General features: G+C 38.7%; 1 protein-coding gene across 10 annotated transcripts in view; it reads left to right on the plus strand.

Annotated features, from left to right (window-relative positions):
• ALMS1 (ALMS1 centrosome and basal body associated protein) overlaps positions 1 to 14657 on the plus strand; it is a 221125-nt gene that overhangs the window by 140948 nt on the left and 65520 nt on the right. For 9 of the 10 annotated variants that reach the window (XR_004054345.1, XR_004054346.1, XM_010361970.2 and 6 more), the window contains 2 exons: positions 1864 to 1989; positions 12048 to 12218. Coding sequence is in view for 8 of the 10 variants with exons in the window: in XM_010361970.2 (XP_010360272.2) it covers positions 1864 to 1989; positions 12048 to 12218 (297 nt within the window). In the remaining 2 variants the exon portion in view is untranslated. The remainder of the gene's footprint in view (positions 1 to 1863; positions 1990 to 12047; positions 12219 to 14657) is intronic. The other variant, XM_030921156.1, reaches the window with a different exon arrangement.

The following is a 14657-nucleotide window of genomic DNA, read 5'->3' on the forward strand; positions in this document are numbered from 1 at the left end:
AAGACTGGGTCCTTCAAGGCAGCAGGTTCCTTTCTGGCCCAGGGTGTGTCTAGAAATGTTGTCCAGGAGCTAGGTCATGGAATGGAGGCCTCAGGACTCTGCCTGGCATCTCTATCATACTGTGGCTGAGCTGGTATCCAGGTTGCAAGACAAAGACCTGTTTAATCTTCCATCTTCCCAAGTGAAAGGAAGGAGCCTCTCCTGGAGCTGCAAGCTGTGCTGTCTGGGTTTGGGTATGGAGTGGCACAAGTGTTTCCCTTGGCCATTTTGGCTGGTGTCTTACTAGGCTGCGTACCCCCAAGTCAGCTGGTTCTGATTCCAGCACACCACCAAGACTTTCCTGGGAATTGCATTTCTTATTACTTTAGGCTATGGTATAACTGTTTTATCACAGAAACCCTAAATTATAGGTAAGTAGTCTAGAGCAGATAGCTGAGTTGCATGTCTAGTGGCTCTGGCATCCTTTCATCTCTGGACGTGTGACTTCCATTTCTGGGTCTAGAGTAACTGCTACCGCTATCATGATCTGCAGTATCTAGGAAGTGGGGGGTTTTAATGGGATAACTTTACGGGAATGCCTGGAAGTTGCACACATTCTCGTACTCTTCCCATGGACTGATCAAAGTTACCCACACGTTCACACATGGCTGTGAGGGAGATTGGAAGTATATATAGATGTATAGATGTAAGGAGGGAGGAAAGTTGGACACGAGGGCATATTTGACAGTTTCTACCAATCATGAAAGAAAAACTATTATATAGAAAAAAAAAGTCCGTAATAGTAAGATCAGGGCATATTTTTAAAATGAGATTCCTTTTAGCAATTAATCATTTCTTAATGACTCTACATGTGCTGTTGGAGGAAGAGTAAATTGTCACAGACATATTAATAAGCAATTTAGCAGTCAGTACTTTTTTAAAAACTTCATGAAGGGTGTAATTTTTCACTTTGTAAAAAGAATTTACCTCAGATGGGTGATGGGGAAGAATAAATATAAACGGGAAAATCTTTATTCACAGAATTCTTTATAATTGAACATTTTAACACAACCTGCATTTTCAACATTAAGCTAAGAGTTCACTATATTTAATCTGTGGTATAACCATACAAATGTGAAGAATAGGAAGTAAAATGAATATTTTTATTTTAAATAGAAAATAGAAAAGCTGAATTTCAAATTATGCATGCTATATGCAGACAATTTTGTAAACAAAAAACAGGAAAAGATGGGTAAGATATACATTAAAATGTTAATAATAATTATCCTTGAGTGGTAGCACTTTGTAATTTTTACTTTTATGTATTTTCTTAATATTGAAAATTCATACTCTTGCAGTGGAAACTATGTTTTGAAGCCCTGTCACACAGATGAGAATTAGACTTATTGTCTGTGACTCTGGAAGCAAAATAAGACCAGTATAAGGGCTTCATTATGACCAGGTTACGGTTCAATGTAAGATAAGATGTTTTTTAGTTAGAGTCATTTATATATGGAATGGATTGCTAAAAAGTCATCTCAATGAAACCTATCCCTACTATCCTACTTCAACTGTTTCCCCTACATTTAAACCTCAATTTCTCCTGTATTCCTAATTACCCTCAGCATTTCTATATTTTCTCTGTATCACTTATAATTTATTAAAATGCTAGATAATTTACTCATTTAGTATGTTAATTATTTACTGTATATTTTCCTCCTCTAGAATTCTCATTCTTCTTGAAGGCAGAGATACATTTCTCTTTGTTCACTCATAAATTCCAAAAGTCATGAACACTGCCTGAAACATAGAAGGCATTCCAGATTTGTTCAGTGAATTAATAAATGTTTTTCGTATTAATTGTTCTGATTTTTACTTCCTTAGGTCAGCCTTTATTATTGCCATATAAGCCTTCTGGTAGTACGAAGATGTATTATGTTCCACAATTAAGACAAATTCCTCCATCTCCGGATTCCAAATCAGATACCACCATTGAAAGCTCCCATTCAGGTATTATGCAGAAATTATTCAAAGTTTTATTATTTGAAATTTTATTTGTGTATTGGCTAGTTGATTCTGTAGTGACAAAATCCAGTGCTCTTTAATTTTTCTGTGAAATATGAAACTTTTCATACATTGATCTCTGGTTCAGATAGATGAGTTATTTGATCAGATATATTATATACACATAAGCATTTATAAATATTTGATGAAGGAAATTGTATGGATCATTATTTGGGTTAGTGGGCTCCATCTAGGACAAAGTTTCTAAGCTTTCTTGGTTCACAGTACCCTTAGTGTTTCATTGATTTATTTTCTCCACTTTATGTATAATAAGCAATTATTTTTTTCAAATAGCAACTAAGGAATTAGGACATAAATACTAATTGTTTTGATCTAACAACTAATTTAACAAATTTGTTATTTATTTTTGGTTTTGGTTTTTGAAAAAAGAATTTGTTCATAAATAACCACGATTACTTAACTAATGACATATGTGTAGCTGTTGGACACTATGCAGCTTCTCAAACCATGAGATGAGGTTGGACCCTCTCTTATTTTCTGCTTTTTATTACAGCAGCTGCCAAAAATCCAGCTTTTGCCAAGGCACGACAGCATTGAAAGGAACATAACACTATCTGATGTTGATACTTTGACCTTGAGCTAGTAGTTTATCACTGTCCTTTCCCTAGAATTTTAAAATATCCTGCAGCATCTCTGTGAATCCACTACAGAGGAGCTGCAGAGTTAGGAAATGAATAGTACCCTGTGGAGGCACTAGGTAAATATTTCTTATAGGAGATTTTAAGTTAAGGGTGCAGAGTTGGTGTGGTGTAGCATTTTGATTGGTGGGACAGTGTTTTGAGTTGTCCACAGGAGATGACTTGGTTCACTTTAGACAAATTGTTTTTTCCATGATTATCTATAAATATCAATATATGTGTAGAAATTACAAGAAAGGAGAAGTTGTTCCTGGTCTTAGGCAAATATTTTTGTTACTTTTATCTGAAAGAGAACCAAACTAGCTTCTGATAGTAACTGCATTAAAGCCTCTGATATAACCTTGCCTAATTTCCCACAATGATAGCATTGAAAAAAAAAAAACACACAAAAATACTCACCAAAAGTTAAGATTAATTGTTAAGTTTATAGCCATAAATGAAATGTTTACTCCTTGCAAGGCTATGGTTTTAAAAACACTGTTAATGGCTACCAGAAAGAAAACAAGTTCACTTAATTAATTGTAGGTAGGAAAATCTTCTATCCCACTTACTTATAGTTCAGAAGACAGAATGTCTGTAAACAGTAGAAACCTGGCCAGATGTGCCAGTACTTTCTGAGGCCTCCTGTGTCCTGCTATCCATAGACATCACTAACACTTCCATCTGGTTGGAGAGATTAACTTAAAGATTGAATAGTGTAGGTGATGGGAGAAGAAAATCCGTATCCTGAGAAATACAGTTTCTGTAATAAAGTACTGTATGCATCAGTACGACAAAAAGAGATCTAGTTGCCATACACACTTGAGATTGTTTTTTCTTTTTTTTTTTCTTTTTCTTTTTTTTTTTTTTTTGAGACGGAGTCTCGCTCTGTCACCCAGGCTGGGGTGCAGTAGCCAGATCTCGGCTCACTGCAAGCTCCGCGTCCCGGGTTTACGCCATTCTCCTGCCTCAGCCTCCCGAGTAGCTGGGACTACAGGCACCCGCCACCTCGCCCGGCTAGTTTTTTTTGTTTTTAGTAGAGACGGGGTTTCACTTGGTTAGCCAGGATGGTCTCGATCTCCTGAACTCATGATCCGCCCGTCTTGGCCTCCCAAAGTGCTGGGATTACAGGTGTGAGCCACCGCGCCCGGCCGAGATTGTTTTTTCATGTTCTTCATCTATTCTGAGAGTGAGGAAGTTGGAAACAGAAAACAATCCTTTTTTAGACCAGTAGACCTACACTGGATGAAAGCCTAGGAATTGTTCTAACTCCTGGCCATTTTCTATGAATATGTTGTGCATCTATAGATATGAGAGGAGCCAATAAGAGTTTGGGGCCAGGAGCAAGACGTACATCATTGTTAGAAAATATTTGGGCCAAATAATTGTTCTTCAGTTGAGAATAAGTAAATAATAGAACTCATAAGATCCAAACAACAAGGATGACAAAAATCAAGGGCAAAGGAAGTAGCCATCCAAAGAAAGAGATAAATGTCTGCAAATAAACCAGTCTTAATGGCAACCCAGGGAGTATTTATTCAAGAAAAATGGCCAAATCCCACTAAGAACAGTAAGTATTGGCATTTTAACTTGCCCTAGTCCCATTCCCAGTATCTTAGCTCAGTGATAGACTTAAGAAATATAGCTTTCTTTTCCAAGACCAGAGGATGCAAAATGGAGCTGGGCTCTTTTAAAACTTTTTTCCCACAGAATTGTTAAAATTTGATGTGTCTAGTGGTTCCATGGAAGATTCCTCTCAAAAGGCTTATCTTTACTTGACCTGACTGGGAGCCATCCAGTGCTAAAGGCCTCTGGTGAAAGGGAGGGAAAGATGTTTATCAAAAACATTTACAGACAAGTATTTTAATATCATAGTGGCTGAGGTGAGGACTAACAGTTGAGGTAAACAGTAAACTAACTGAAAAGCTTAAAAGGAAAACTTGAGGATAAGATGTTGATAGATTCTTTGAAAGGCTCTGACATATTCCTAAGACTCTGCGAGACCCCATACATGCATAGGCCTGTGTATGCTTGGGAAAGACCCAAGGCACTAGGTCTTATCTCTGGCTGACCTTAAGGGTCTGTACAAGAAGAAAAGGGAAGGCTAAGGTAGAGTTGGCAGCTGCCTAGGTTAGTGTTGAAGGTACATCCCAACATATGCGTGGAGCCATTTGATAAAGGCTGGGAGATTTATTGGTTCTGGGCATTTAAGGAAATTTCTGTTCAGGCATTAGCTGACCACTAAACTAATTGAGTAGTAACTTCAGTGGCCATATATAACAAAGAATATAGACTTTACAGAATTAGTTTAGAGAAGTTATTAAAACAACCTAAAGCAAAAACACCAAACCTTGGAAATGAAAATCTGATTTCCAGAGTTGCTGCATTGTATTATTTAAATGTCCAGGCCAGGTGCGGTGGCTCATGCCTGTAATGCCAGCACTTTGGGAGGCCGAGATGGAAGGATTGCCTGAGTCCAGAAGTTTGAGATCAGCCTGGGCAATATAGCAAGACCCTGTCTCTACAAAAAATTAAAAATTAGCCAGGCATGATGGTATATGCTTGTAGTCTCAGCTACTTGGAAGGCTGAGGCACGAGTATCACTTGAACCCTGGAGTTTAAGGCTGCAATGAACTATGATTGCACCACTGCACTCCACTCTGGGCAACAGAGTGAGACTATGTCTCAAAGAACAAAAACAAAAACAAAACACAAAGGCAACAAAAGAAAAATATATATGTGAGACTTTATCAAAATTCAGAACTTTTGTCCACAAAATCCAGTCAACAGAATGAAAAGGTGACTCACAGGAGAAAATATTTGCAAATCATTTATCTGATGAGGTATTAATATCTAAAATATGTAAAGAACTCTTACAACTCAACAATAACCCAAACTGATTGATAAATGGGCACAGAATCTGATGGACATTTCTTCAAGGAAGATGTGCGAATAGCCAATAAGCACATGAAAATCTTCTCTACATCATTAATCATGAGGGAAATGCCAATCAAAACCATAGTAAGATACCCCTTCACACCCATTGGAATCACTGTTATTTTAAAAAACAAGCAAATAAAGAGAAATTATCAGTGTTGTCAGGGATGTGGAGAAATTGGAACCACTGCTTATTGCTGGTGGGAATGTAAAATGGTATAGCCATTATAGGAAACACCGTGGCTGTTCCTCAAAAAATGAAACAGAATTATAGTATGATCCAGTAATTCCACTTTTAAATATATACCCCAACAAAGTGAAAGTAGGATCTTGAAGAGGTATTTGTACACCCATGTTCATAACAGCATTATTCACAATGGCCAAGAGGTGGAAACAACCCAAATGTCTATTGATCTATGAATGGATAACAAAATGTGACATATATGTGTAATGGAGTATTATTCAGCCTTAAAGAGGAATGAAATTCTGATACATGCTACAACATGGATGAACTCTGAAGACATTAGGCCAGTTGAAATAAGCCAGTCTGCTTATATGAGGTACCTAGAAAAGTCAGCTTCATAGAGACACAAAGTGAACTGTGTTTACCAGGTGCTGGGGGTAGGGGGAGTGGGAAGTTACTATTTAATGGCTACAGAGTTTAAGTCTGGGAAGATGAATAAGTTCTGGAGGTAGATGGTGGTGATGGTTGCATAACAGTGTGAATGTACTTAATGCCACTGAACTGTACGCTTAAAAATGGTTATTTTTTTGTGGGTTTTTTTGGTTTGTTTTTTGTTTTTTGTTTTTTTTTTGAGACAGAGTCTTGCTTTGTCACCCAGGCTGGAGTACAGTGGCACAGTCTCAGCTCACTGCAGCCTCCGCCTCCCAGATTCAAGCAGTTCTCCTGCCTTAGCCTCCTGAGTAGCTGGGATTATAGGCACCCGCCACCACACCCAGGTAATTTTTGTATTTTTAGCAGAGACGGGGTTTCACCATGTTGGCCAGGCTGGTCTCGAACTCCTGACCTCAAGTCATCTTCCTGCCTCAGCCTCCCAAAGTGCTGGGACTACAGGCATGAGCCACTGCATCCGGTCATGGTTACGTTTTATGTATATTTTACCACAGTTAAAAAAACTTAAGAAGTTACCAAAAAAGCTTAATTGAGTTTTAAAAGTAGATATCTATCTTCCAAATCAGTGTTGAGTACATGAAATTAGCAAAGTAACAGAACAAGAAACATAGGGAACTTTAAGATAGCATAAACAATTAAATCAGATGAGCAGAATTCAGTGAGATGTCTTTAGCTATGGTAAATAATTTTAGCATACATTGATATTGTCTCATACCTGTATTTAACTTAAGTAAGTTCCAATAAATATACTTAACAAAAAAGAAGAGAATTTTAAAAGTACAGGTGTTTTGTGCAGGCACTCTACCCTTTATGAACATATGACTAAGGAAGAATATGTAATGAAAGATGGGAAACTTCATTCTCAAAGTTCATTGTAGTCCTCATTTGCCTTTTATAGTGTAAGCATCTTACCTTGCTTGTCTGGGTATGATTCTAGAGTTTGAAGAAATATCTTTTTGGTACAAATTCAGGTACTTCATCAGGTGCTCAGATTCAGGAGCAGCGATAAGTTGCAAGCCTGGAGGCAAAAATGGACTCTGGTGGGTTTCTTGAGCAGACACGATGTCAGTTTCAACATATGCCTTCCTAAGGATGATTTTGACCCTCTGTGGCAAGGTTTTCACCTCACATGCTGACTTTAAACCCTAAATTCCATTTAAAATATATCTCTACTTTAGTGAAAAAATAGTAATGAGACTGTATATGGTATGATCCTTGTATATCTTCACTTATTAGGATATATAACCAAGGTTTAGTTGGGTTTTCTTTTATTGTTTCCTTCATACTTTCCTGAATTTTCTACAACGATCAGGTTGATTTTTTTTTTTTTTAATGATAGGAAGCTGTCAGCTTGTGTTCATTTGTTTCTTCAAACAATAGATATTAAAGATGTTACTGTGTTCCAGGCAGAAATACTGTGGTAGGTGTTACAATTTCAGTATTGCTCAAAATAAACTATAATGGAGTTTATGTTCACATTGGATGAGAGATGTTCGACCATAAATAAGTACATAATTACAAGTGATAAATGCTAAGAAAATAAAGAAGAGTTCCAAGATAAACAAGTAGACCCAGTTTTGTTTTATGAACTTTTTTTTTTTGAGACGGAGTCTCGCTCTGTCGCCCGGCTGGAGTGCAGGTGGCTGGATCTCAGCTCACTGCAAGCTCCGCCTCCCGGGTTTACCGCCATTCTCCTGCCTCAGCCTCCAAGTAGCTGGGACTACAGGCGCCCGCCACCTCGCCCGGCTAGTTTTTTGTATTTTTTAGTGGAGACGGGGTTTCACAGTGTTAGCCAGGATGGTCTCGATCTCCTGACCTCGTGATCTGCCCGCCTCGGCCTCCCAAAGTGCTGGGATTACAGGCTTGAGCCACCGCGCCCGGCCTGTTTTATGAACTTTTGAAGGTCTTTTCCAGGAAGAAACTTTTAAGCTAAACTCTAGAGGATGAGGATGAATTAGGTAGGCAAAGAGTGGAGTGTGAGAATGTTCTGGCGAGAAGGAACAAGATTAGGAAAGCCCATGAAGCAGAAAAGAGCTTGCTGCATGTGACAAATGGAAAGAAGGCAGCATGGGTTGAAATTTCAACACATTTGAAGATCTAATTGGTTTTTGTAGTGATTCATGAATCAGGCAACATCTCATTCTATAATATAGAAAAAGGTGCACTGGGCATGGGAGAGCAGTTGGTTCTGATAAGGTAGCCAAACCAGGAACAAGGAAACATAATACAGACAGTTCCCAATTTACAGTGGTTCCACTTAACTACTTTTGACTTTACGATGGTATGGAAGTGATACACATTTAGTAGAAACCATACTTCAGTATGGCATTTAATAAACTATATGAACTATTTGACACTGTATTATAAAATAAGCTTTGTGTTAGATGATTTTGCCCACATGTAAGCTATTGTAAGTGTTCTGAGTATGTTTAAAGTAGGCTGGGCTAAGCTATGATAGGTTAGGGGCATTAAATACATTTTTGACTAACAATATTTTCAACCTATGATGGACTTACCAGGATGTAACTCCATTGTAAGTGGTGGATCATCGGTAATACCAAAAAAAGCATATTGATTGACATCAGGTTACTTTCCTGGTAAAGATTAAAGCAGAGATAAGTTCCTTGTTACGTCAGCTCAGGGTGACTGGCCCCTTTTTCAGTTAGTTGCTGTGAATCTCTTGTTTTTAGAAAACTCCAGTCCATTGTGGAACTTTCCTTCTTCCTTAAAGTTTCAGTTGGATTGTATGGCATTTAGTACAAGTGACTACATTTTGGTTTGGTCTGTTGGGGCCTAGTGCAGGAGCTCAGTCTAAAACAATGGACTCCCATAAATTTTATTTAACAGGGTAGAGCATAGTGATGGGCAGATATGGTTGAAGACAGGTAGGTTCAAGATCATGCAGGATCTTAACTGTATTAAAGTGTTTGGATTTTATTCTAATACTACTGCAATTATGGTTTGATTTACACTTGTAAAGTTTATTCTTGCCACTATATGGAGAAATGGTTTATAGATGGGAAGGCAGAGAGCCGTGGTGGGGTGGGTTAAAGTGCAAGTAGAGATACCAGTTAGTTAGAAGGCTCTTGCTGTAGACAGTACCAGAGATGGTAGCATCAGTATCACAGTGTTATCTATAGAGATAGAGAGAAATAGACAGTCAACTTCCTTTTAGAAATAGTTTCTCCTAGATTTGGTAATAAGAGTGTGGAGAGTGAGGGAGAAGAGCGTGAAAAAAATGTCTGGAGTGAGCAACTAGGTGAATAGAGGTGCCATTTACTGAGGTGGAGATTGAGGAAAAAGCAGATTTGGGGATGATGATCAAAATGTCTGCTTTGGACATGTTAAAAATGAGATTCCTGTTGCATAGAGATGTTGGGTCTGCAATCGAATGTAGGCAGAGTTAATTTACACATGTTAAGGTAATAGTGCCACATATAAGGGGCACTGTTCACATTATAAATATATACTTTTATGAAAGCACACAGATGGCCATGAATATTCCAGATCTTTAGTTAGAGTTTTGGAGCAGCAGTGTTAACTCTTGTGCTGCCCCAAACATAAATCTGTACTCGCACATACTATAGCTATGCACAGGTACAGGAAAATAAGTATACATACATTCACTGACACACACACATGTGTGGCTGCACTCTCTCAGCTGCCTCTCACCTCCTCTGAGGTTGATTCTCTTGCTCATTCACCCACTGCTGTCAGGGACATAATTGTTCCCCACCTAACTCTGAACTTGAGGAGTCATCTCTCTTGGAGAACAAGGGGTGGTGGTGCAGACTGTGCGTGTGCATGCTGCTGCTGGTGTGTACTCCCTGGGAGAATTTGTGAAGAGAATGACCACCATTTACAGTAGTTTGTGTTGTACTACAATATATAGTAACTTAAACATTTTTATTTGAGGAAGAGACGTATTTTTCTAATTTCCATAAAAGTGCTGTAAGAGCTAGCCGTGTCCCTGAATGCTGGAGTCGGATGCTCAGAAGAAAGGTCTTGGCCAATGGTACATTATTTGTTGGTCATCAGCATATACCTTGGTGGTCGATAAGTTTACCTAGGAAGGGAAGAGAGGCCAGTTCTGACTCCTTGAGGAACTCTAGCATTGAGAGATTTGGTAGAAAAAAAGATAAAAAATAAGTTTCCGGAGAGGTAAGAGGCAGATAAGAGAAAGTGATGTTACAAAAGTTGAGAGGAGCCCAATATAATCTATTTGGCCCAGAAGTCTTGCTGTTTTCCTTGCAATCTGTCCTGCAGAACTCTTCATGGCTTATTGTACACTGTACTAATGATACAGGTACTTACCCAGCTCTTATTGCCATACATATACTAGGAGCTCAGGAAATACAGGATCTTAGAAAGAAAAATCATCTCACAGAAGATTAGTATAAGCCTTTATATGTCCAGAAATGTTATTTTGCCTGTTAGATGTGGCATGGTTTATAGATTAATTTATTATATCAAAGAATGTAGGAATATTGAAATATATTTTAAAAGAATTAAATGCTTTCAAGTCTTTTACTTATCTGTCATTTTCCTTTCAGTGTTTTGTCTTTTGTGTTGTCAGATTAATCTTCTGGAAACATAGCTAAATATATTATTATTTCATTTAAAAATCTTCCATTATGTTGCATTTCATATACAATAAAGTTTATACTCTTCAGCTTGGGATCCCATGCACTGCTGAATTTTGTCCCAAACAACTATTTTTAAATATCTTCTACCACTCTCCTTAATGTATTCTACAATCCAGCCTGACCATGAAGTGTCTGCCATTCTTAAATACTTCTTGTCTTTGCTTATGCTATAACTTCTGCCTAAAATGCCTTTCTTCCTTCCTTTCTATATCAAAAACTACTTTTTTTCCAAGGTACAATCCATTTTCTCCTTCCGCCAAAACCATCGTGAGCTGAAAATATTCTCTCTCCTGAACTGATTCTCCATTTTTTTTTTTTTTTTGAGACAGAGTCTTGCTCTGTCGCCCAGGCTGGAGTGCAGTGGCCAGATCTCGGCTCACTGCAAGCTCTGCCTCCTGGGTTTACGTCATTCTCCTGCCTCAGCCTCCCGAATAGCTGGGACTACAGGCGCCTGCCACCTCGCCCGGCTAGTTTTTTGTATTTTTTAGTAGAGACGGGGTTTCACCATGTTAGCCAGGATGGTCTCGATCTCCTGACCTCGTGATCCGCCCGTCTCGGCCTCCCAAAGTGCTGGGATTACAGGCTTGAGCCACCGCGCCCGGCCTGATTCTCCATTTTATATCTTCTCTTATATCATTTGCATCTCTGCCTTGTATTATTAGAATTTATATTACATAGCTTACTTCAGTTTGACTGACATTTCCTTCTGATTATCCTACCCATTGTAGTTTTTTTTTGTTTGTTTGTTTGTTTTTTGTTTGTTTGTTTGTTTTTTTGAGACCAGGTCTCACTCTGTCACCCAAGCTGCAGTACAGTGGCACAATCTCTGCTCACTGCAATCTCTGCCTCCTAGGTTCAAGCAATTCTTCTGCCTCAGCCTCCCAAGTAGCTGGGATCACATGCACCTGCCACCACGCCTGGCTAATTTTTGTATTTTTAGTAGAGATGGGGTTTCACCATCTTGGCCAGGCTGATCTTGAACTCCTCCCGCCTCTGCCTTCCAAAGTGCTGGGATTACAGGCATGAGCCATCGTGCCTGGCCTGTAGTGCTTTTTTCATAGAATTGGTCTGAGAGGCAAATTTTTAAAAAGTCTTTCTCAATTTCATGTCACTATTTGTGTTTTGTATTACTTCCCCATTTTTCTTTAGGATCCAATGATGCAGTTGCTCCAGACTTCCCAGCTCAGGTGCTAGGCACAAGAGATGATGATCTCTCAGCCACTGTTAACATTAAACATAAAGAAGGAATCTACAGTAAGAGGGTAGTGACTAAGGCATCTTTGCCAGTGGGAGAAAAACCCTTGTGGAATGAAAATGCAGGTAACTGGATTGGCTTTGTAAACTTTGTGGCATTTTCTCCCCTTTTCATCCTAAATGAGATTACTGTCCAATCTTTATCCTTTTTTTCTGTTTCGTTATACAAGCTTTTCTCCTTGCCATTATATTGAGCATATATAAGAAGGTAAAATTTCATAAAATCATTTATTATGCTTCAGAGATTTTTGAAAACTATAAACTTCATTTTCACAATGGGGAATAAAATATGATACAGCTTTTGAAATGAAATAATACCCAATCAAGTATGTTTTAGATACTAAGATCCATAGAAAATCTTGATTAAATCGCCACATTAGTTTATCTCTGTCAGATATTACAAAGTAATGTCTTATAAGCTGGATTCTGTTGCTGACATGATTTAAAAAAAAAAATTTTTTTTTAAAGACAGGTTCTCACTCTGTCACCCAGGCTGGAGTGCAGTGATGCAATTATAGCTCACTGCAGCATTGAACTCCTGGGCTCCAGTGATCCTCCCACCTCAGCCTTCCAAGTAGCTAGGGCCAGAGGCACACGCCACTATGCCTGACTAATAATTTTTTTGTAGTGATGGGGTTATTTTTGTAGTGATGGAGGTCTCGCTATGTTGCCTGGGTTGGTCTTGAACTCCTAGCCTCAAGCTGTCTATCCGCCTCAGCCTCTCAAAGTGCTGAGATTACAGGCACGAAGCACTGCATCCAGCCCCCATGTTGTTTTAAAATTTTTTAAATTTTCTGCCAACATTTAAAACTAAGATTTTTTATTTCCCTTGAAAAATCAGAAAATCTGGCTACCCTTTGGCTTGCATTCATTCATGGTGGTCATCAGCTGCAGCTGAGCCATGGCTGTCCCCCTGCAGGCAGGACATCCATTCTCCTGTTTGCTTCCATCCCCACAGCTCTGAGACCCAGTCTGCTTCATTCTTCCACCTTATCTGTCTGGTCACTGCTGGTATTTGTGTTTCAATCTTTTTTTTTGAAATGGAGTTTCGATCTTATTGCCCAGGGTAGAGTGTGATGGTGCGATCTCTGCTCACTGCAACCCCCACCTCCTGGGTTCAAGTGATTCTGCTGCCTCAGCCTCCAGAGTAGCTGGGGTTACAGGCGCCCGCCTCCACACCCAGCTAATTTTTTGTATTTTTAGCAGAGGTGGGGTTTCACCATGTTGGCCAGGCTGGTCTTGAACTCCTGACCTCAGATGATCTGCCTGCCTCAGCCTCCCAAAGTGCTGGGATTACAGGCATGAGCCGCCGTGCCTGGCCCCCATTGTTTTATAAAAGATTTTTTTCTTCTGCACCCCTGACATTATACTTTTGTAGCTGAGAGATGATAATCTTTATTAAATGAAAACTCCAGTAGCCACTGAAAATTCTGTATGTATAATTGCCTGTGTTTGTTATATTTATAGTTTTTTATTCCTGTGTATAACTATTAGCCAAATAGGTGCTACTGATCCCAGGGCAGTTTTTAAACGTAGGGTGGCTCTATGTTCTAGTTTTGGTATAGTGTTGATGACTTCATGTGATAGCATCAGTGCCTTTGTGAGAAAAGTAAATGAGGTCTGCTTATTAAAGCACACATTTTTTTAGATAATTTTGTTCTACTTCAAAACACAGTGAAGTCTTTTTATAAATGCCTTTTGAAATAAGACAAGAGAAGCATATCTACCAGCTAACATTGAGACTGCCAAGTAAATAAAAAGAAATAATTTTACAAAATATAGTTCATAAATGAAAACTTTTATGCACCAGGAAATCCCTTACGTGTTTTCCATTATCCATATACTAGTGGCAGTTTGGTTGAAACAGATAATCCTAAGATCCCAGTGTCAGATACTTTAGGTGAGGGGAGATGTGGAAAAGTTGGCAGGAAAGAAGTGAACTGTGTCTGAAGTCTGCACAAAGAACTTACCAACTTTACCTCACTCCCAGGCTTCATTTTGTAAGGATGATATGTTTGAAATAAAGTCAGTCTCAATTATCTGAGGTACCCCTACAATCTCCCATCTGTTGGTCTACTTACAGATTTCACATCCTAAGGAAAAGCCCTCCTCCTGGCTTAGTCTTTAGTAGCCATTTCACCTTGAGAGAAACCTAGCCTCAGAACCTTTTGCCTTAGAGAATTAAAGAAGAAGAATAGAGGAGAGAATGCCTGCCTGGGAAACTGAACAAAGACCTATCTAATAGCTAAAAGAGCTCATAAAAGATCATAAGTAAAATTCTCAGTTAAAGGGGTGAAATATAAAAGTGAGAAAATCTCTTCAAAAATAGAACATAAAGAGATGGGAAAATATTTTTTAAAATTCAAGATTGTCCCAAAAGTTTCAACATCCAAAGCAGGTGTTCTATACAGACAATAGAGAAGGCAAAAAAAGAAAGAACCAAAGGACTAGTATAGGAATAAATTTCAGAACTGAAAGATGTGAGTTTTCATACTAAAAGGGACT

Source organism: Rhinopithecus roxellana, chromosome 17 (assembly GCF_007565055.1).
Source record: "Rhinopithecus roxellana isolate Shanxi Qingling chromosome 17, ASM756505v1, whole genome shotgun sequence".
NCBI lineage: Eukaryota > Metazoa > Chordata > Mammalia > Primates > Cercopithecidae > Rhinopithecus > Rhinopithecus roxellana.